The sequence below is a fragment of the Thunnus albacares genome, chromosome 18 (genome assembly GCF_914725855.1).
Source record: "Thunnus albacares chromosome 18, fThuAlb1.1, whole genome shotgun sequence".
NCBI lineage: Eukaryota > Metazoa > Chordata > Actinopteri > Scombriformes > Scombridae > Thunnus > Thunnus albacares.
The window spans coordinates 28,629,152-28,651,870 of record NC_058123.1 but is presented as its reverse complement, the minus strand read 5'-3'; the positions used below and the strand labels follow the sequence as shown (position 1 = coordinate 28,651,870).

General features: G+C 38.9%; 1 protein-coding gene across 4 annotated transcripts in view; it reads right to left on the bottom strand.

The window, feature by feature from the left end:
• Nucleotides 1–22,719, bottom strand: part of dennd1a (DENN/MADD domain containing 1A) — a 34,051-nt gene that overhangs the window by 6,503 nt on the left and 4,829 nt on the right. For 2 of the 4 annotated variants that reach the window (XM_044333282.1, XM_044333284.1), the window contains exons 3-20: nt 17,649–17,692; nt 17,370–17,419; nt 14,184–14,303; nt 13,618–13,687; nt 12,368–12,448; nt 12,181–12,234; nt 10,974–11,084; nt 9,325–9,425; nt 8,096–8,141; nt 6,941–7,042; nt 5,871–5,996; nt 4,470–4,571; nt 4,229–4,316; nt 3,939–3,979; nt 1,940–2,011; nt 1,785–1,841; nt 1,294–1,491; nt 379–443 (exon numbers count right to left, since the gene is read on the bottom strand). In XM_044333282.1, the coding sequence (XP_044189217.1) occupies nt 379–443; nt 1,294–1,491; nt 1,785–1,841; nt 1,940–2,011; nt 3,939–3,979; nt 4,229–4,316; nt 4,470–4,571; nt 5,871–5,996; nt 6,941–7,042; nt 8,096–8,141; nt 9,325–9,425; nt 10,974–11,084; nt 12,181–12,234; nt 12,368–12,448; nt 13,618–13,687; nt 14,184–14,303; nt 17,370–17,419; nt 17,649–17,692 (1,528 nt within the window). The remainder of the gene's footprint in view (nt 1–378; nt 444–1,293; nt 1,492–1,784; nt 1,842–1,939; nt 2,012–3,938; nt 3,980–4,228; nt 4,317–4,469; nt 4,572–5,870; nt 5,997–6,940; nt 7,043–8,095; nt 8,142–9,324; nt 9,426–10,973; nt 11,085–12,180; nt 12,235–12,367; nt 12,449–13,617; nt 13,688–14,183; nt 14,304–17,369; nt 17,420–17,648; nt 17,693–22,719) is intronic. The other 2 variants (XM_044333283.1, XM_044333285.1) reach the window with 1 other exon arrangement.

The window sequence follows — 22,719 nt, the reverse complement described above, 5'->3', positions numbered from 1 at the left end:
AATCCAAAAACTTTGAATCCTGTGTGATTGTATTTGCCAACTAAAGGAGTCTTATATTGTCTGTCCAACTGCAGCAGTACAGAGCTGCAACACAGTTCCTAATGCTCTGTCTTCACTACCTTTCAAATGTAGTGAATGTCACTCTAATGTAGGCTACCGTACATAATTTACAGTGGTCTGGTTACCTCACTTCTTTTTAACTCCACACCCCCATATTTTTTAAATTTTCAAACAAACTCTACAAACTTAGAATCCTATCAGCGGTTTTTACCCTTCTAGCTCAAAAGGTCATGCATCAACTGTCTAAATATGTAGATGTTATTTCTTAATTGCACCATGGATGGTGAAGTATGCTGTATATAAAGGAAGTAGGCTTACTGGTCAACGCTGCTTTCCAGACTCACATTGCTGCTTGGTCTCTTTAACAGCATTGGTGGCCGAGCCTGTGGAAGTGAAAAAATAATATGAATAAACTAGAAATACCAGTTTGTGGTTGTATGCCTCTGCCAACCAGTTAGGTTGCAGTTTACATCCATGTCTGTCCAGACTCATAATATTTGTAGAAGACTTTGAATTCAATAAAAGGTGTTAAGTGTATGGAAGTTATCACTATATTGACATGTATGATTCCAGCAAATAATTTCCAATGAGAAACATGCAGTCTTCACTTAGAGTAAGTTGGATATAAAATGTGATTACTTCATCATTTTATCCTATTAGACATTTGTGTGAACTTTATCATAATTAGCCTCTGAATTCTGGAGTTACGGCCAAAACCGTGTTTTGTGAGGTCAAAGTGACCTTGACCTTTAACCACCAAATTCTAATCCGTTCATCCTTGAGTCCAAGTGGATGTTTGAGCCAAATTTGAAGAAATTTCCTCAAGGCGTTCCGGAGATATCACACTCACGAGAATGGGACAGACAGCCTAGACAACCTGAAAACATAATACCTCTGGCCACGGCTGTCGCCGGCGTGGAGACATAAAAAGGGGATCACAGCTTATTCTGTATACCTACTTCCTCATCAGGGAGACACACAGGAAAATGAATACTGTAACAATGTTTGAAGACGTTTTATGGGGAAAGAAATTAAAACTTGCAGTTGACAATGTGCTACAGTTCAACTGTCAAAGTGCAAAGAAAGAAAACAGAAAAAAGTCAGTTCATGAAAGCAGAGATGTTACTGAGCTACCTCGGTATAACTGCTATGGAAACATCTCTTACAGTTTACATATTGTCATCTCTTGTTCAACATCGATACAGTGCAACTATAAACTCTTTCTCTCCACACCTTTTCTTCCTCACCACGTCCCCGGCTCGCCTCATTTCTGCCCACCTGTCCAAAGTGCACAGTGATTGGCCTGTGGTCGTCCCAGGTTCGCAGTGGCCCCTCCCTCCTGACCGCACTGGTGGAGGAGGTAAACCCTGATGTGTTTTCCTCGCCGATGACTGCTGACCCCGCTGTGGAAAAGCCGTTCTCTGCCTGCTCCTGCAGAGAGGGGACACGGGGAGGTGGAGGTTGACATGGGCGAAAGGAGTGATGGCACTGCAGGGGGATGGGGAGGGAGGCTGTACGCCGTGGCTGGGGTGGTGGGGTTCAGTGTAAGGTAAGTTAGGGTAATATTTAAGGTATTTTTTATGAGGGAGAGACCAAGAACTGTCACCAACTTTGCTGCTGGACCTTAAGTTTCAAACTCTCAAAATTTACACACCAGTGAAAAAGTGTTTCCAACAACAACAAAACAATGATCCAGAATAGTTTTTCAGTGTACAGCCACATACCTTCTGCTTCAGCCGGCTCTTGACTTCCTTGATGCCCATTTTTGCATGATCCTTAGCCTGTCAAATAAACATGAACACAATTAGATCATTGACATTGTCATTCCTAACTAAAAGTTTAATTTTCAGCTTTTTAAAGAAGTCAGGGATGTGCTTACAAACTTGTAAACGGTCTTCATGGCCGGGTTTGCCTTGGTCTTCACTGTGTTGAAGATAGCCCCGCCCCCTTTCTGTCAGAAAACATTTAGGGAATCTGTTAGTGCCGGATACATGAGCGCAGCTCACAAACCACACTGGGGTTTCTGTTATGTACCATGATCAGTTATCTTGAGATGTATTATTAGTACTACATACTGCATGAGGAAAGGTTTAAACCCCCACTTGCAGCACCTACTGTAGAGGCTGCAGTAATCATGACAGACACAAGACAACACTGGAATGGAATGAAGAACATATTTTTACGATTCTTAAAGGCTTCCCAGAAAAATGTAGAGGTGCATCCTAAAAGGTACATCCTGATGGAGGCTCTGGAAGGAAGACCTTGTAGTTATTAAGATTCAAAGGCTTTACTCTCTGAGGCACATGAATATGAGCAGCCATCTGCCTGTTACATTTTGAATAGCCCAGATCAAAGGACCTTGATATGTATATAAAAAAAAAAAAAAAAAAAAAAAAAAAAAAAAAAAAAAGAAACACTATTAACTCCGACTACTGACCAGAACAAGATGTTCATCCATTTAACTCAATACAAACCATAAAAAAACTAAAAGATGGTGATGGTGATTTTTTCCTCACTCATCGACTGGGGTGTTGATCACCAACAGTACACTCAGTGCTGCCACTCGTAGAGGAAAGCTATCATTTTATCAATTTAATAAGTAGAATTGCAGCAACATAGCTTTCAGGCCACCTTTCTCAGTCAGAGTGAATAAAGTTTCTTATTACTTTGCACCCTCCTGACTGTAAGTTGAGTTTTCAACATACATTTTATTAACCACTGAGTGACTGAAATGTCCAGGTTCTGTTAGATTGCCTTCCAGAACTGTAACACGCTGTGTGACAGTCCTGAAATAGATCAGTGTGGCCAGATGGTGGTGCTAGAAAGGTCAATGGGTTGCCAAGCATGGTAAGAAATATGCCGCGGATGAGTATCTGCAGCCTACTTTGATAAAATGTTGCTATTAGTAGTCAAGACTGCTGCTAACAAGCAAATAATAGGTGACAGAAATTTATGTATACTATTTTTTTGGGCAGCAGTTCCCAAAGTGAGGACGGGCCAGGAGTGCCACGAGATCAAACCAAATCAAATGTAATTCATTTATTGTGTATTTTAATAATGTTTCTCCACATCAAAAAAACGGCAAGATTTACATTAAATATGTTTTACACATATCAAAACAGAATAAATAAGCAATGAATATCAAAATCACCATATTAAACTTTGTTTAATATGCAGGTAGTCTCAGCTGACATGACAACTCACTGTTGCTGGTTGTCATAGTAACACAAAACCCTTTTCCAGGGCTGATGTTTTGCAGGAACTCAGCAGTCAGAAAAAAGTGAGTGTCAGAGCAGCAATAGAAAGATTTGACACAAAAAAACTGAGTTTAAAGAAATGCAGAAACATCTCAGTTCTTTACACAGAGACTAGTGAATGTGCACCAACAGACTAAATGACTCAGCTAATGACTTCACGGACAGGTTGTAGCCTGTAGAAGACAAATATCCAGATATCATTGTCTGTGCACATTCACTGTGTTATGGGGCTCTGTGATCGCTTGTTGTTCTCTCTCTCCACATCAACACTCTGATGTCTCTCATGTCCCAAAACCTTTTTTTTGGTTTTGTTTGTGTCCTTGTACATCTTAAATAAAAGCTAACTGACGAAAATGAAAGAAATAAATTTAACATATTAACATATTTAATTGTATTCATTGTTTATTTAAAGTAAAATTATTTATCTGTAAATTTACACAGTACCTGTTGGCTTTTAATACTGTTATTGTCATTAGTATTGCTAAGCCTGTATTATTTAACTGAATATAATATGATATAATATAATATAATATAATATAATATAATATAATATAATGGGAACCACTGTTTTAGGGTAATGTCTGTCTGTCTGTCCAGGTAAGAACCTTCACACTTGCTCACCTTCACGGTGAACAGCCACTGGTGGTAGGTCTTGTCACTTCCTGTGGGGGGGAGTCACAACAATAAAAGGTCAACAACATTAACCAGTGTGCGTGCTGAGTGATATAAAACCATTGCTGTGTATAACCAGTGTGTGTGCTGTTTTCTATTACTGCATCACTTACACAATACACTGTTATTTCAGTGATCCTCCTAAAAATGGGTAGGCACAAAGTATAGATGCACCCAGTGTTTCCATGCCAATGGACCTACTGGATAAATAACACACTACCATATTACTGCTGCCTCACCTGCATATTCACCCATGTTGATCTCTTCCTCAAAGATGTCACTGAAACCTTCTCCTGAGTTCAACAGGTCCAAACGGCCATCAATAAACTGCAGGTGGAACCAATGAATGTATTAGTGTATGAAGAAGGGATAAACAAAACTGTGTGTGTGTTCTGTATGTTTGTCTCTGTGTGTGTGTGTGTGTGTGTGTGTGTGTGTGTGTGTGTGTGTGTGTGTGTGTGTGTGTGTGTGTGTGTGTACCTGTTTGAAGAGTTGCAGCTGAATAGCATTCTGGAGGAACTGTCTCATGGCACTGGATCGATGGTTCACAAAAGTCTCCTCATTAAATGTTATTGGCTCGCCCTAAAGATGCAGGAATACACATAAACTGTCTCAGTACTGTACAACACATTGATAGAGAACATGTTCAGCATCTAATATTCAGTGCCCATCAGTACTTGCTTTTGGCCTTGTTAATAAAAAAAATGCTGTGGACATATTGGGTCTCATGCAAGAACATTCTCGTATCCTAAATCTATTCCAAGTCGGATTCAACAAACTAACTGACGTATTTTGTGAGTTTTGATAATTTGCATAATAAACACCCCTAAAATGTCCATATAAGGCGACCTGTTCTGCTCCGTTGGTGAGTTTCATTCACAAAAATGTTCCCATAGAGTAAGAAGAGCTTCAAATCCTGCAGTCAGATATCAGAGGACACATTTATCAGTGTCAGTAGTCGTATTAGAAAATATGAATCCATCAGAGCAGCGCTGTAGTGACAGAAATAAAGAGTGAATGCTTTGACAGGAAGTTAGATGCTAAAAGATGTTATGCAACACAGGATGATACTTTATACAGAGAGACACAGAGGCAGCTGTTTACAACAACGACTGAAATAAAAATCATCACATCTAAAAAAAATAACCTCTGAGTGAACTGGCAGCCATGATGATGACGATCTAGTGAACAGAATTTTAATTTAACATTAAGTTTGTTTTAGTATATATATACATTTTATTTGAGTTCATTTTGGTATCATATTTGAACTCTGATTATGACATTATGATTTCAGGTTTGTTGTTTTTTGCCCTGTGAGGATTAACAGATTGTCTGTTTATGACTCATACGACAGGTCTGAACTTGTGAATTTTGTTTGTATGTCAAGAGAAAATTCCAAGCATAAGAAAATTGGGGAATGCCATAAATCCTCTTAAATCACTCAAACATGCCACTTAAGAACAAATCTGTTCGTACAAGTGGTTCTTGCATGAGGCAAAATGACTTGGGGTGTGCCATCACATGCAGGTCACATAAAGGATCTTTCCCGGCATCTGAGGTGTAGCCCATGGTGGTTTTCAAGATGCACTCCAAACTTGTCGAAACCTTGAATAATTTATTTCAGCAAAAACACCTCCATAATTCCTATTAAACTCAAAAGATATCGGAAAAAATAACTAAAAGTTGTATTGAATTGCTATAAAGTGGTCAAAATTGGCATTGAACCACAGCTTCAACCCGTCTGACACTGCAGGACTGACTGACTCGCCGCCAGGACCAGGTGAGTATATGATTGCTATTCAGTCACCTGCCCAAACAACGGCCAGTCAATTTGACTCACTCTGAACTGTCACTCTTGTTGTTTCTCATCTATGTACTGACCGACTCGATCTGCAGAGCATTTCTGTAGCTGCCAAACAGAGCAGCCTGACTCTTGAGGAAGGCTCGAGCCACACCATCTCCAGTTGTTGTTGAAACCTTCTTCAAACGACTTTTTAAAGATGAAACCTGAGGGGAACATTAAACACAATTATTAGAACACAACTGTATAACTGCTGTGTGAGAAAGAAATGACTGAATGAAAAGTGAATCTTATAATACTGTCGCTCTGTGAGTGTGAAAACATTTGTGAATAAGTGCTGCCATATATCTACTGTATAGATGTGATTTGGTAACTATCCCATTTCTATGCTTAAGTTAGAAATGGAAGATCAAGATTAGGGTGGCATCTACAGTGATGCTTAGTGGCCCAAACACACTGAAAGCATCTGTAGCGCGTGTTTTGAAGTGCACCTCTTGTTTTAGACGTCCAGACATGCACCAAAAGCATCATGAGGCGCATAAATCTGTCTCGACACCCCTACTCCAACCTTGACTTTGGAGCGTCAAATGAGGACCCAGCGACCAAAACTGTTTTTTCTGCAGTCGAAAAGAGAGAGAGTGCGCAAGAGAGCTGAGAGCATAAGCAAGAGAGAGAGAGAGAGAGAGAGACAGCACGGCGGTGGTCGAGTGAGGAGAGCGAGTGGCGGTAGAGTGAATGAGAGAAATAAAACATTATTTTCTGATTATTTCATGGCGGTTACGTTCCGAAGCACAAATAAATAATCAGATGATTGACTGTGGAAACAGACAATCATAGTTTCATTTTCCTGCTCTGCGTTTTCTCCTTTCTATTCATTCATTACATCCAACTTATGCAGCAGTAAATACAGAGAACAGGACAAATCTGTGTTGTTCTGTGGTGTTGTGTCATTTCAAATCTGATGCCTGCAGTGCGCCACAGGAGCATCAAATGACGCGCGTCAAATGAGACACATCGCTTATCGCTTTCAGTGTGTTTGGGCCTTCATGGTGATGGTAATGTGCTGACCTGCAGCTTCTCTTTGACAATGTTTACATTCATATTCAAAAAGTGGACTGCTTTTCTAAATATGTAGTGTACTGTTGCCCACCACATCGTTGGGCAGGCTTTGGAGGTCTTCATAGGGGGTTTCCAGGGTGTTTGTGTCCACATTCAGGACCACCACATCATCAAGAGCCATCCCTCGAACCTTCTACAAGGAACAGAAAGAACACATTGCATACTGGCAGTCAATTAAAAACACAAAGTCGCTGTGCTTGTAAGACAGGTGTATACTATACTATTTAAAATCTGACAATAACAGGTAGAAAAAAGGCAAGCAGAAAAAAAACACTTTGCTTTAAATCTTTCATGATCAGGGCCTGTATTTGTCAAGCGTCTCAGAGTAGGAAATCACTCTTTAGGGACTAGGAGTAAAAGCACTTGATCCGCTTTGTTAACTTAAAAAAATTACTCCTATCTGTGGAGATATTTAGCAGAGCTCTAGAGGAGTCCTAACCTGAGATGGTGTTCAGGCAGAGATAATCTGTGAGAGGAGATATATTTTGGCAACGCTTGATGACAACAAGCTTATTAAAGTATTGATTTGACAAAAAGAGAAAGAGAAACTGTAGCGAATCAAACTGTATCTCATAAAAATAATGCAAAACTAAAACTCCCCGCCTGGTTGTCAGCTGCATAATGAAGGCTATTTCAGCTCTATTACAACAATAGTGCATTTCCTGACATAGAAAGAAGACTGTGATATTACAGAAATCCTTTTTTCCCCACTGGTAAGCACATAAGTTAACAAGGAGTGGTGTTGAAAGTCCAATATGTGCAAGATGTGGCAAATATACACTGTAAAACCATGTGACTGGACAGAACTGATGATTTTACATTTCATTTTATGAGTTTCAGTTAATTTTCCATATAACCCTGTAAGCTATTTATAGCTCACAAATAAAAAAAATAGTGTTATATTCTGCATTTTAAATTTTACTTAATGTTTCAAACCAAACCAAACTCTCAAAGAACTATGATGTCATGATCATTTCTACTTTGCAGCTCTGAGTGTGGTAAAATAGCAACGTCACCCTCTCTTCTGAGAGTAATCCTCTTCCCTGCTGAAAGTCAGTTAGGAAGCTTCTCTGAGGTAGGAGTGTTCTTAGTACTAGGTTCACTTTCAGCACGATTCCAAGAAGTGATTCTGAGACACTTGATATGTATGAGCCCTAGTTTCTGTATGCCAGGTATAGAATCTTACCTCCATCAGGCTGGAATGTACTCCAATGAGGTAGGGCATTGGGGCACTGAAAAAAGACCCATAGACACTGTTACACAACATTTATGCCTCAGATAATAGCTGGGTTATGGAGGTTGTACAAATTAGCTCTTGACCTAAGTTCTACTAAGCAGGCACTTGCTGACTTTAGTGAGATTTGTATTTTCAATACTTTCTCTGTTGTTATGCTGATGATAATCAGTTGTATTTTCCTGTAACACGTAATGTTGCTCAGGCTCCGTGAAGTTTTGCCTGGCAGATATCAACTCCTGGATGTCATACAGTGTTCTCCTAATGTTCCCTCAGACTTCCTGGATCTATGTGAGCACTTCTCAAGCCTGTACTTAAAACTGCAAACCCCTTGCTTTCTGCATGTTTTAAGTATGATGATGGAGGAGCATTTAGAGTGGTGTTTGTGGAGTTGTTTTGTTTTATTGTGTTTTCTATGCAGTTGAAATGTTATTGATGGACCAAGTGACACAACATTAACATAATATTACTAAGTTTATGATGGTAGATAACTCATTGGCATGGACTATGGAGTGCCTCTTTCTACAGTCCACTACACAGATGGATATGATAAACACACTGTATATATATGCATAACCATATCAGTACTTTGCTCTAAGTTTCTCTGTACTTTGCAATTTTATCAATTGATGTTTAACTACTCAGACTATTTACACTCATGAAATACAACACTTCAGCCGGCGTTTCACACTAAAAGCCTTTCAGGAAAGAACTGCTGGAATTATTTTAATGTGAAATATTAATGTTTAAGTGAAACATCTGTGCAGGAATTGTTGAGCTTACACTAACAACACAGAAAAATAGAAAGAAATCAGAAAACAGGAGGGTGTCATGAAATACATGTATAAAACAAGGTAAATTACAAATAAAGGCTTGTCTCTAATATAAACCTGGCTCAAATAAAGGCCTGTTTAATCTGCAGTTGACTTAACTAAAAGCCTCAGCCACTATCTGACAGTTACGGTATTTATGATGTTTATGTTTTAACTTTAGCACTTTCTTGTTGAGAAAAGTTCAATACAAAAACATTGTCATCATTATAACAATGACACAAAACAAACAAACAAAACTACTATTTGTGAAAGATAAGGTGTTCCTTGGTATTTGCAGTGATGTATAAATATATAAAAGTACATTGTGTTCAATTGGTTTTGTGTCTGGATGATACCCAGCATACTCACCAGCAGTAGTCTAATAGATGTTGAGGCAAGACAGGAATGTAAACATGTTGCCAGTGCATTGGATATAACATGGCTGCAGACCCATGGACACACGCTGTTAACTGAGGACAAATATCAAAAACATAATATGTGATGTCATACTGCCATATATATATATATATATATATGGCAATTATACTGTTGCAGACAAGAATATTGTATTGTATTTTGTGAAGCACCTTGTAACTCTGTTTATTATTACTATTTTCTCAAACACAATGATGGCAAACTATGGAGCCCAGCAAGTGTCATGAAGGGAAAAAGTAATGTGTGCTCATATAGCAAAACATAACATTAAACAACACTTACATTTTAGCAATGGTTCGAACCCAACGTTGTGTTGTGCTCCTCCATAACTGGTTGAACCAGCAAACATGAAACCTGAGTTTGTAATAGTGTTATGGTCCCTTGACAGTGAGCTTTAGCAGTTGTGTTTTGGTATTGAGGTGCCTACAAATACTGAATTCATTCCTCCATATTAATATTGTTCAGTAATCACATTTATTCCATTTTTCTTATCCACTTTTACACTCTTCCATTCACAGTCATGATGCCACTCTGGCAGTTGTTTCAGCTGTACTGGCTAGCTCTGGCTGCTATGAGGTGCACATATACCACTGTGTAGCCAAATATTAATCTAAATAAGCCACAAGATTTGTGGGTATACTTTTTTTTATGTTGCGTTATCTTTGACATCCCTTAAAACAACAGTATGTTTCATGCTATGTTCTGTTAATTCATGTGCACATGTTTTAATCTGACAGCACAAAATATGTAATTTGTGAGTATTCATTACTAATTCATGCTCACAAATTGGTTGGAGTTTTTTTGTTGTTTTTTTTCCTCCATGATACCTTCTAGGCTCTGCTGTGCAGTTGAAAAAAATGCCATTACAGTAAACAAGGAGACTGTTATAATGGAATAATGTGCAGGATAAATCCATTTATGGAGTAAACTTCTTCATATCTTAGTATTCATCCACATTTAATGTATGTTTCAGTTTTGCAAATTTTCTTGTTTTTAGAATGGCTGAGTGGAAACAGTAAAACTGACTCAGTCCACATGGAAAATGGTTTTATTGTCCATAAAGTCATGTACTGTAGTTGTTTCTCACGCATATAACTCTTTATAGTCATTGTATGACCATTAGTTGTGATGACACAGCAACTATGAAGTCTAAAGTCATTTCTTGTTTGAGTCCTTCAAATGAAAAATGGCCAGCAGAAAGTAACAATGACAATTTCCACATAAAAACCTTAAAGCATATCATCATCATTTTCTTTTAGATATCTGTCCCACATATCAATATGTGCACTCTCTGACACTGGTTTTTATTGATTTCAGATGATATCCAAACTGGTTGCTGCCACTGCATAAAGTCCAACTCAAAGTTTTACTTAAAGTCATTCATATCTTACATTTAATGTAAGGGGAAGAAGAGACATCTCAAAACAGCAACATTTCATTCTGAAGTCTCAAAAAACCCTTTTCAGAGAGCTCACAGTGTAAATGCTATGGTCCTGTAAACAGATGTCACAGTATGATTTAAAAGAGACCATAATGAACAGAGCTGTACAGGAGAGAAGAAACAGGAAGTAGACTCTACTTACAGTGCTTAGTTTGCTACAGCAGATGAGGATTCGGCGTTCATAAAGCATACTAGCGTACAGATGAAGCATGTTATTGACATCTACTGCTACAAAGTACTCTGTTAGGTTTCTCTGCAAGGGTCAAACACAATAAGAGAAAAACAAAGAGGAGAGTTATTTGTAAAGGTAAAGTATGAATGGTATAAACTGTGGTTCAAGTCATACAGCTCAATCTTGCACATTAAATATCCAGTAGCTATGTCAATTGACAAATGAAAAATGCCATCATTTTAAATCTGGACTAGTGAAGGATGCAAGTAAAAAGACAACAACAAAAAAACAACAACACTTGTCATACCTCATAATTACAGCATAGTAGATCAAAGTAGCTCATTATCATTATTCACAAGGTCAAAATCAACAACTTTGTAGATCAAACTAATGACTTGGTGCCTCAAAATTTTAGAAGTCATAATTGTTAGATATAAACTAATCTAATTGTTTCCTATAATTATTTATTTTCATGGTGGGGACTGGCCTCCACATGTTTCTGTGAAAATGTGGCAAAATCAAAATATTGTCAGAACATCATTAAGTGTTTTTTAAGGACCTTCTGGTTTTTCAAATATTGTTGGTTAATTATCTTTAAAAAACTGATGTTTCCCTCTGGAGCCACACAATGCTTTATATAGCCTTGCATAGCCAGAACTATCTCCACAGTTTGATTATGTTATATGACTTTTACTGAAAATATAATTTGCCATTTTCAGTTCTTGTTGTTTCACATAGTGATGGAGATTTTGAAAACGGCAACACGCAGATAGCGGAAGGGGAGGAAAATGCCACCTGCAACAGGCAGTCAATGGCTGGCTTATACCCACAGTCTACATCCGGTCAGTCAGACTATGCTTTATACACTTTTTTCACATATGCAATAGTACTCCCCAACACCTGGTAACACACTGTGATGAGTAAAATTGTTGGGAGTTCCCCCTGGATTCTTCAGCTAACAGGCAAGAGCTCTAAATTTTGAATGTCACTGCTCACGGACACAAGTCAATCATATGAACAGTGAGTTTCTGCTTAGCCAAAAGTGAGGGGATTGAGATGTTTGACTGTGCTGTCTTTCAGCATCTCTCAGTGATCTTAAATGAGTTGTGTTGGTGTCAGAGCCAAAATATCAAACTAAAAGCACAATGACACTCAATGTCACAATGACAACACTCACGTTCTCAGGTATACTGGGGAGTTCCCTTGTGTCAGGCACAGTGAAGAAGGAATGCTGGAGAAAACAAGAGAGTCAGTGTCACTTTGGTAGTTAACAACCAAACCAATGCATTTAAAATCATTCACAGTGTGGTCAAAGAATGTTCCTGATGTCTCCTATGGACGTGATGTGGTGACGTCAGACTCACCACACCCAGATGAACGGGAACTCCAGGCTCGGGGATAGGGAGCGTATGTAGTGACACCAGGAGCTCTTGCCATTGGCTTTCCTGAAACATTCACAAGTTCAGTCATTCAAAGAAACATGTTCTCATGCAAGAAAGACAAACATAACTCCAAAGGTTAATTCATTCCATGGAAGACAAGCTGCCCAGTCTGTACAGAATAAAAGCTACAAGAAATACAAGACACTTACACGTCATACTTCTGTTACAACTGTGTTCATCTTATCATCAGGCAGCAGTGCGACTGATTATACTGTCGTGTCAGTTTATTATCTCTCTTGTGCACAGCTTGTTGTGAAGAAGCCCAAACAGACATTAGCATGCTGCTGCTGTCTCTGTCACATTATTACAGACACATTTGGGAACTGTTAACATGTATACCAATGTATCAGTGTTAAAAATAAATCAATTGAAACAGAAATTAGCAGTCAATTACAGCATCTAAAGCCAAGAATGTCACAAATCAGGTCAAAAAAGTGGAGCTAAACTAAAAAAAGAGAAAGAAAATGTGAAAACAAGCTCAAAACAAAACACTGATAGCAGCTAATATGAAGCCACATGTTGAGTGAAGAAATCAGCTGACAGATTCCTGATTGAAGTCAAGAATTCTGATATAACACATGTCCTCGGAACAAGATGATGATTAGAAATGTTTCTCGGTGCCACAATTCAATTCAAAACAGATTACTGATTGAATACATAGGGAGGGAGGCTCCATTTTTAGACTCTTACTCTAGTCCACTGTGTGCCAAACCACTGACTCATGCCCTTAATCCACTGAACTGCAATATGACACATAACTGACAGTGAAACTAACAGGTGTTGATGAAGGTCACTGACTGATGAACAGGAAAAGCAGAGAAAGGTGTGTGAGAGTAAAAAAGTGAACTGCATTTATGTGGAAGGATCGCCCACTTCTCTGCCACAGAAGAATGGAATCAAAGTGTCATAAACTGACTGACATCACCGCTTCAATGTTCCTGTAAAAACACAAGTTGGTTTGTGTGTAATGGAGTGAGAGAGGAAAAAGAAGATGAATTTTGTGCGTGTGTGTGTGCTGAACATTGTGCGGGTGCTGCGCTGCCCTCGCACTTGAGTATTAAAACATCCATTTTTGGGATTTGTGAATCGATTCAGAATTGTACGAGATAAGAAGCGATATTCTTATGTGAAGCAACTTTTTTTTGTCTCGCTGTCGTCCGTTCATGACTTACCTGGCCTTTGATAGTGTAATCTGCGAGGATATTAAGCAGCTTGTAGAAGACTTCAAACCAGGGCAAGTAGCTGAGGAACAAAAAAAAAAGAGAGGTTTTTGCACTTTTTACAGAGCTACCACAATATGTGGTTAACCTGGTTGTTTCATTGGGCTACCTTTAACAAACTCATCAGAGATACTATTTTTTATTTTTCATCGAACATGCTTATGCTGTAAACATTTTTGATGAATATAGTACTTTGTGAGTCAACACTATACTGTCATACATGACGACACTACAGACTGTCTGTACTGCAAATGTTGCTTTTATAATCCAATGATCATCCTGATGTTTGAATTATAGTCTTTTAATTCTTTTAATTCAATGAATTCACTGAGCTAAACTGCACCAAAAGTCAGACAAATAGCTCTTGCTTTGCCAGAACCTTTTCTATTTGGCTCTAAAACAGCTTTTTTATCAGCAATTCCCGTTCTTCCTTCTGCAAAGACCCACCCCTATGGATCCTACATGACTACCTACTGATTGCTACCTGCAGCTAGGGTCAAACACTGACTGCAGCTTACCTGAGAATGCAGTAGCAGGTGTGTGCACCTGAGGAGAGGCGACAGAAGCCAAATCGCTGTTTGCTCTCGATGTCAGTCAACACGAATGTGAAGTTCTGGCCGACCTGGTTGACCGTGAGGCTGCGGGGTGAAAGAGGTTCAGAGAGAACACAAATCATTAATCACAGCCCAGCAGGTTAGCAGGCTCTGTCCTGTGTGTGGAGGACAGCTGAGCACTTGTAGGAAATCTACCCTTTTCACCTGCTATTTTTAAAGAAACTTACTACGTGTTCTGTATTAAAAACTGCAATAAACACTGCAGTAGCAGCAGTAGAAGATTTATGCTTGCATCTCTGCACATAAGAGTACTAAATAACCTCCAAAGTCCCACAACACTCAAAAGCATGTTCTTCTTCGGTCCTTCAGTTGGATGCTGTCCTCTTCACTGTGCAGGATGATATATGTGCAGAGTTTCTTTTCACATTCATCTAAAGGAGGAAAGTTTCTCTGTGCTCACTTTAAATCTCAGTTTAACACTTGTACCTACAGGCATGACTTGTGACATCACAACTAGTTTGGAGCCAATCATGGTTGGAATATGAAACTTCAAGCTCCCAGTGCATATACACTGAGAATGGACTTTTCAGTGAGGTAGGAGACATCTTGCTTCCATCATTTATTAATTCCTTGGTTTTAATTGATACATTTGTAAACTGATTCGCTCATATGCGGTTCTTGAGAAGTAATAAGCAATTGGCCCATTCCAATCAGGCACTGCACTAGTCTAACAAACATGACAAATATAAACATTAGTGGTGCAACGGATCGTAGTTGATCCGTGATCCGTACAGATCGCCCCCCCCCAAGGTTCGACACGCATGTGAACTGCGGATTAATTGCAAAATTTAATGTCTCATTTAAGAAGATTATTTGGAGAAATTAGTAATCCGAATTTAATTACCACAGAAGTAATATGTCTCATCACCTCAAAGCAAAACACTACTGAAGCTATCTCTACAGGGCTTCACCAATCTACTTTACAGGAGTGTGGTACTCGTGGGCGAATAAGGAAACCTGTAAGTAAGAAGGTAACTAATGCTTTGACTAACTGGATAGCTAAAAAATAACGCTGAATTAGCACAGTAGAAGACGATGGACTGAGAGAAATCATTTGAATTGCATCAGGTGGCACCTCTTATAATCTAGCCTCCAGGGGAACCATCGTGTCAAGAATACACACTTTGTATGAAGGCGGGTGGGCACGGAGTATGAATGCGCTTGAGCAAGCAAAGGACATCGCGGGACCATCGAACTTCTTTGAGCAGTGACAACCACTTGGGCGTCACAGCGCACTTCACTAATAAAGAATGGAATCGCACTAACTGTGAGTAAAGTAGAAGAGCGACACTATGCTGAGGCATGTGCTCATCATTTTCTGGATGTTGCTAAAGAATGGATAATCAAGGAAAAGTTAATCACATTTGGCACTGACCGTTGCAGCCACAGCACTTGAAGCATATTCCATCAAATGCTCAGGAATTAAGAGAACGCCAAGTTGCACTTGGACAGAAGCAAGGATCACCTCTTCAGGTCATTGCAACAAGATGGAATTCTACCCCGGAGATGGTCAAGCGAATCCAGTGAAACAAATCTCCACTGACCACTACACTGGCTCAGCAGAACAACAACGTTTCCATGTGGACTGCACAGGAGCTTGAGCTGCAACCTCCTGCCGGCTGGACATCTATGTAAAAAGGGACAGCTGGCATGCCGGACAGGTCTGTGACGTTTTGATGATGTGTTATGTGTGCGAGCCACCACCAAGGGATTTAAAAATCTCATCAACATGTTGTATACAATGCACAGCGACTTTGCTTGTGTTTGAAGAGTGGTATAAATGTGGATGGCTAGCAAAAGCACCTCAACACTCAGTTCACCTGCCGTTATTGTTTAGAAAGCGATGTCGCTGCCCGACACATATGTTATACGTCACACTATACACCGACGCTGTTGTGTTACATGTCACACCTTTGATTCTGGATATGCCAGCATGCTGTGTAAAATCACACACAGATTCTGTGTAAAAAAAAAAAGCCTAGCCGGCATAATGACAGGTCTTCTTTACGGCAATATTGCGGGACCTCTGTATAAAAGGAGCTCCTGTGTGCGTTCTCACTCTCTGTCCCCTTGTGCATGTGTGTGTTCTGGCTCTCTCTCTCCCCCTGTATCTTCTGTGTGTGTGTGTGTATGCATGTGTAGCATATGGATAGGAAGTTAGTGAGTGTCTTTCTCTGTGTAATTAATAACTTACTGACATGTTTAAAACATGGCCAAAGAAGAGGAGGATGTCCGTCCTCTTGCTGGGTTCTTCTGATATGAATACAGATGAAGAGGAATAGTCCATAGAACAGTGTGTGGACTGCTACAAGGCAGAGCCCAAAATGGACATGGAGGGTTGTCCAACTACAGTGGTGGTCAAAGAGAGAAGGAGCACATGCCAGGCTGGCACGTATTACAACACGTGAGTACCTGTCAACCCCTGCAACCACAGTGCCTTGTTGTTCTCACTCTCAGGCCACATCATCCAATAGAAGAGAGCTGCTTTGTCAACTGATAATGTAAAAAGACTGCTCTGTCTCAGTAACCGGCTGAATGTAAAGGAGCTGAATTGTTGTTGTTGTTGTTGTTGTTCTTTGGAGTGAAAAGGATTCAACATTCTGAACTCTCAGCAGAACCTTTCTTTGTTCTTTTTATCATATTTCATGGACTATTGTGGACCTTTTTGAAATTCAACTGGCATTTGAACATGGAATGCAATTATCCATTATTACAAGCTTCAGTCTTGAGAAGAAAAAAAAAAACGATTAATCGTTATTAATCACAGCAAATTGTACAATTAATTTGTTAATTTTTTTTAAATCGATCGACAACCCTACATTTATTTATTTATTAAGTGTGTAGACCCCAGAAATGCTTCACTGTCTTCACTGGTCAACAGAACCAACCAACCCTGCTACTAGAATAAATTTGTCATATCTGTGGTTTTAATAACTTTTTAAGATCTGATTTTGGGCAAGATGTTTTTCTAATATATTTGGGCACTACCACTGCCAAACATGCACGTTTCATGTTTCACGTTTCAAAGTACTGTTTGTTGAAACCTGTGTGTGTGTGTGTGTGTGTGTGTGTGTGTGTGTGTGTGTGTACCTGTCCATGCTGAAGGGGAAGCAGAACTTGGGCACAGTCAGAAGGGTTTCCTGCGGAACACAGATGAAGGATAATAGAAAGAATGACAGTAGTTACATGTATTAACATCAGTATGTACTATTGATGATTAAAAAAAGTCAGAGGGGCTGGTGGAAGGGTTTTATATGAAGGAATTGATGGATGAAGGAGGGAGAGAAAGCACAAAGCATACACAGACAAAAATAACCAAAGAAAAGCTTTTGACTGATGGAGCATTTGTGAGGAGAGTATAGAACAAACCTGCTCTGTGTAGTCTTCAGGGAACTGCCTTCGCACCTCCGGCCCTGTTAGAAAAAGAACAGAGGTCATGTGACTGTGGAGTAGTGAACGCTAACAAACTTTTCCAAATGTACCCATGGACAATACATCTTATGGATCACGTATAGCCAGCCATCAGTTGCCAGGAAGTCAAGATCTCAATTTGTATCATATTTCTCAGTTTGCTCCAACACCTCTACAGAAAGAAATATCTCAGTGTGAGAGCCAGCTTTGAGAAGGATACATTAAAGTCAGTAAATGCTAGAGCTTGACTCATGAAGTTTAAAGTGATTCATGGCTTACATTATTCTGTATAGATTTTATTTATGGGGTTTCGCCTCTGTGTGATGCATATAAAGTATAGAAGAGCACACACCTCTTTTTATCTTGTTCTTGTCTGGTTTTCTTTCATTTATGACAGAAAGCTACTGGCTCTTTTTGACACCATGCTGCTACTTTTTAATGTACAGACTGTGCTTTTAAAACAGTGATCGGATGAACTTCCTCATTACACCTGGAGATAATTCATCATGACAGAATTGGCTGTGGTGAAAAGTCGATCTCACCTTTTTTATTCTATTCTGTAAAGTTTGTGAATATCAGACCGTGTGGGTGTCTCCACCTGCTATTTTGGTTCATGCATGTGCAAGCAGCACGAGGTGCGAAAGGGCTGAGTGAAGTTGAATATAGATCAGTAGGAGTGGTGATGATAAAATACTGTCTCAGCAATTCATATTATTGCTCTCACTTCTCTGAAACAGCTGAACCAATCACGGTTAAGCGTGATAACGACAGCTCAACAAACAGAAAGCTTCTCTTGAGGAAATGTCTGGATGATTCAGAGCGCCAACATGAACACACATCACCACAAATCTGCACCCGAAGACAGCTGGAGTAGGTTTTTTTTTTGTTACTATGATAACAATAGATATATAGGAAATATTAAAAAAAAAAAAAAAACGGTGAAGCGCTTTATATGATGCACCAGATCGACACTATTTCAGTCACAATTCTGTGTGTATTTCAAGAATAAAACAAGCTGCTTTTGCTAAAAAGAAAGTTGGAAAAAAGGCCATGGTGAGCCATGGTAACCCGACGTCTCCTTCATGCAGAATATCAAGGTGCAGTGTATGAAGAGGTGTGTGTGGTGAACGGCCATGTGTAATGGTACTGGTACTCTGGTGCAGCGCTCCTCTAATCAGAGGCTGCAGATTTATCAACACATCTGCTGCCTTCAGATGCTGCAGGGATTTAATGAAGTGACAGAGAAGCTTCTCATACAGCATAAAGCAGCTGTGCATTCATTTATAGACCAATGCAGACTGATTTACTGACTTTCCTGCTGTTTTTTTTAAGCATTAATCTATTATTGCAGCACGTTTACAGTAAGTATTTAGTTTGTTCTTATTGATAAAATCACAGCAGCAGCAGCAGTAGATTGCTCCAGAAACAGATGTGGTTCTGAGACATCTGTTTTCAGTGCAACGTCTAGGACCAAATTTACAGCCAGCTTCCAAAACCTGCTGGGATGCCTTTCAAACTAAGAGCGGAGGTTGTTACAGCAGCATAGCAATGCCCGTGATATTATAATACATGTTCAACTATAACAGATTTAATGTCTGCATACTTCTGGACATGTAGTGTATGTGCTGCTTTTAATTAAAAATGGTTGAATCAGAACAGATTATTATATCATTTCTTTACTCATTTCGGAAAATTCTATGGTCAGTGCAGAGGCGGTTCATTTTTATTTTGTGAGTCTGCCATGTGTGTTGTAGCATGTTCCCTCCAGCAGGTGAACTCTTGCTGACTGTCACATGAGACAACAAGGGAAAATGTTCCACAAAGTTTTAGAAATGCAAGGAATGTTCGGCTAAAATGACTAAAATCATGCATACTTATGAAGGTGAGATGATCCTCCACATATCAAACTGTCGTGCATAATTGTCATTGATTTATTCCAATCAGTTATTCCTTCAGTTCAATATAAACTAAAGTGAATGTGTAAAGCTCTTCTGTCAAGCAGAATGAAACAAAATGCAATCATGGCCAAAATATTTCAGCTTTAAAAACAGCAGAAGAAGTCAGATTGAGGGAGATTTCTGTATCAGAGCGATAGATATGACGTTTTTTAAGACTGAACAGGAAATGATAAAAGCGCCAGACTCCAACAGGAAGAAATTCTTAGAAATACACCCGACAGCCTCTCCTCAGTACCCAGGAAATAAGCCACACAATGCAGACTTAAAAAAGCCTCAAGTACAGTAAAGCAATGTCTACTTGTGACACCTCGTTACAGTTTGTGTATGTCTAGGAGTGGTGAGCAACTCTACCACAGAGTGATTTTAAACTGCTCAGACTGTTTCATTTGAATAATGACCATAAGAGGTAAAACAGGACATGTTTAGGACAAAGACTGTACCAAGGGGGAACTGCTAGCCAAACTCCATCTTCAGTGCAGTATAAACACATTGCCAGGTTTTAGCTCTGTCCTCCACATTCACACTTCATTCATTTTTTGGCACCTTGGGGGCAGTGCACCAATACTGACAATCAATTTTAAAAAATAGATATAGATATGGTAAATGTGTTAGCAAAGTGTTGCCTCTTTACACATCCAGCAGACATAGAGCAACATTAGCGTTCATTTGGAGTGTTTGTAAGTCTGATATTCTCTCTCATTTTAACTCCTGAGAAAAATATCTCACTCTTCAGCAGTTTGTCCGTGTCTGTCTGCTGTTTGGTGCTGGGCAGATAGTGTACAGTGGGTTTATCAGAAAAGAGAGAGGATACAACGCTCTGTAGAGCTGAGCAGAACTGTAATGTGGTGACTTTTCATGTGACACATCAGTAATGTGACTCCTTTCACATTACAGTCATTTGATCCATTGTTCATGTAAAAATATTAAATAGAGCAGCATTGACAAAACCCTGGGGGATGTTCAGATTGGTGACTAGCTTGCTAACTAATGAGATACACCATGTAAAAAAAAAAAAACTAATCTACAACTACTTTTTCTAATCTCTCTTTTCAGACCTAAAAACAACACAAAAGTATCACATGACATTACATTTGTCTCCTAGCTTATTGGTTAACTGCAGAGAATATTTTTGACTGGTTATGCATGTTGGTCTATAGGTTAATTTGCATGCACACTCCGCTAATGGCAAGACAATTGTATGTCCACAACATCAGATATTCGTTTTGAATTGATAAACTACCGGTGTAAAACCGACTTAAACATGGAGTGTTGCATTATGGGTTGTTTTTAGCATTAATGTTGCTAGGCTATTGAGTGTCTGTTTATAGTGAGTGTGTTAGCGTCAGTCAGCACTAAAAGTGTTTTGTTAGTCCAGTTTAGCCTGCAGGAGCTTCTGAAAGCGTGTTTTTCTGCATCAGAGGAAATAAATTCATGAAAACGAGTCCAAAGCGTCTTCCAACGTCTCTACTGCAGAAATGGAACATGTCAAGCTGCCAAATACCACTGTGACAGATAATAAGGAGCCCAAAAAGACAAACAGGCAGTCATATTAATGCTAACTGTTGGAGAAAATAATTTTTGACTGCTTACAAGAGCCTGGCAGGAGAGTGAATAAGTATGTAACAATACTATGATAACATAAGCAGCTGTAATCAGGGTCGCCTTTTATTTGTATTATCATTAACATTCGTATAGTATGCCATCGAGGGCTACTGTGACTAAACACATTGAAAAAGACTTTGAGGAGAAGAAGGATGAGCTAAAAGTCAAGATAGCTCTGACCACTGACTGCTGGACAGCTCTCACAAACCAACACTACATCACAACTTTTCTTAAAAATTAACCAGTTAGTTACTGTTTAATGGATATCGGTCTTTTGAAAGCAAAATTAATCGAAATTGACATCCCTATTCAAGACCTACACATCAAGATCTACATTACGGAAATGAACATATCATAAAAAAGGGAAAAGTCAAAGGCGCAAAATAAATAAGTACATAATGGTTGTCCATTCGGCATTAAGACAAAGGAATTCATTGACTGTTCCTTCCAGAACCGTCTTTGGACATGACACAGTATAGAACCGATCACAATGTTTGTTTATATATAATAACTTCCAGGTAGAAAACCCCTAATTATTATTCTTATGTACCATGAGGTTATATATTAAAATGTTGCTAATGTAGGCTCTAAATCTAGATATCTGAACAAAAAACAGATAAATGAAAATGTATCTATGAGGAAGACAAATACATAAATAAATAATCCTAACCAAGAAACAATCCTAGATAGAGTCTGACAAGAAAAAAAGACCTTTTTATAACAGTATAAACTAAAAGCAAATACTAAAAAAAAGGAACCCTAACCCAAATTTACAAAGAAAAAAAAAGTTAGCTTAGAAAGAAAATAAGAAAGAAAAAAAGACCCACATATAGATTCACTGTGTCTGCATTACCCTTAACAAAACCTTAACATCATTGTGCCCTGGACCGACACATAGTTCTACTCACAACCATGTTGTCACTTGAAGGTCCTGAAAAAGCTGATTGTTAATATAGAGTTTGTCCATTATCAGCCAAACTGTTGTTTTCTTCTTTGCTGCTCTTCATTATGAGTACAGAGTTTTTGACGTCTTTCCGGTACTGTTTGTGGATATTATTCATGTATTGCATGATGTTCATGATTGCACAATCATGTAAGGTTTGTTCTCTTTAACTCGTTTCCCGGTCTGAGCACATACTGTCGCTCTTTGAAGCTTTCACTACAACTGGTTGCAGCTTCTTTGGATCTTTTTTGCCAAGTCAATGCACTCTCTCAAAGTTCATTTCCCCAACTTTGGCTTTAGGTATTTTTAGCTTCTCATTCAGAAACTGTTTCAGTGTGGGCACCGTTGTTTGATATGATTCACCCTCACCTTCTTGAATGGTAAATTATTGTGTATGCTTTGGCACCACAAGCATGTGCTTTTTGATGAATCAATTATCAAAATAGTTGGCGATTAATTTAATAGTTGGAAACTAATCAATTAATCATGCAGCTCTACACATCATAATTGTTGAACTGCAAAAAAA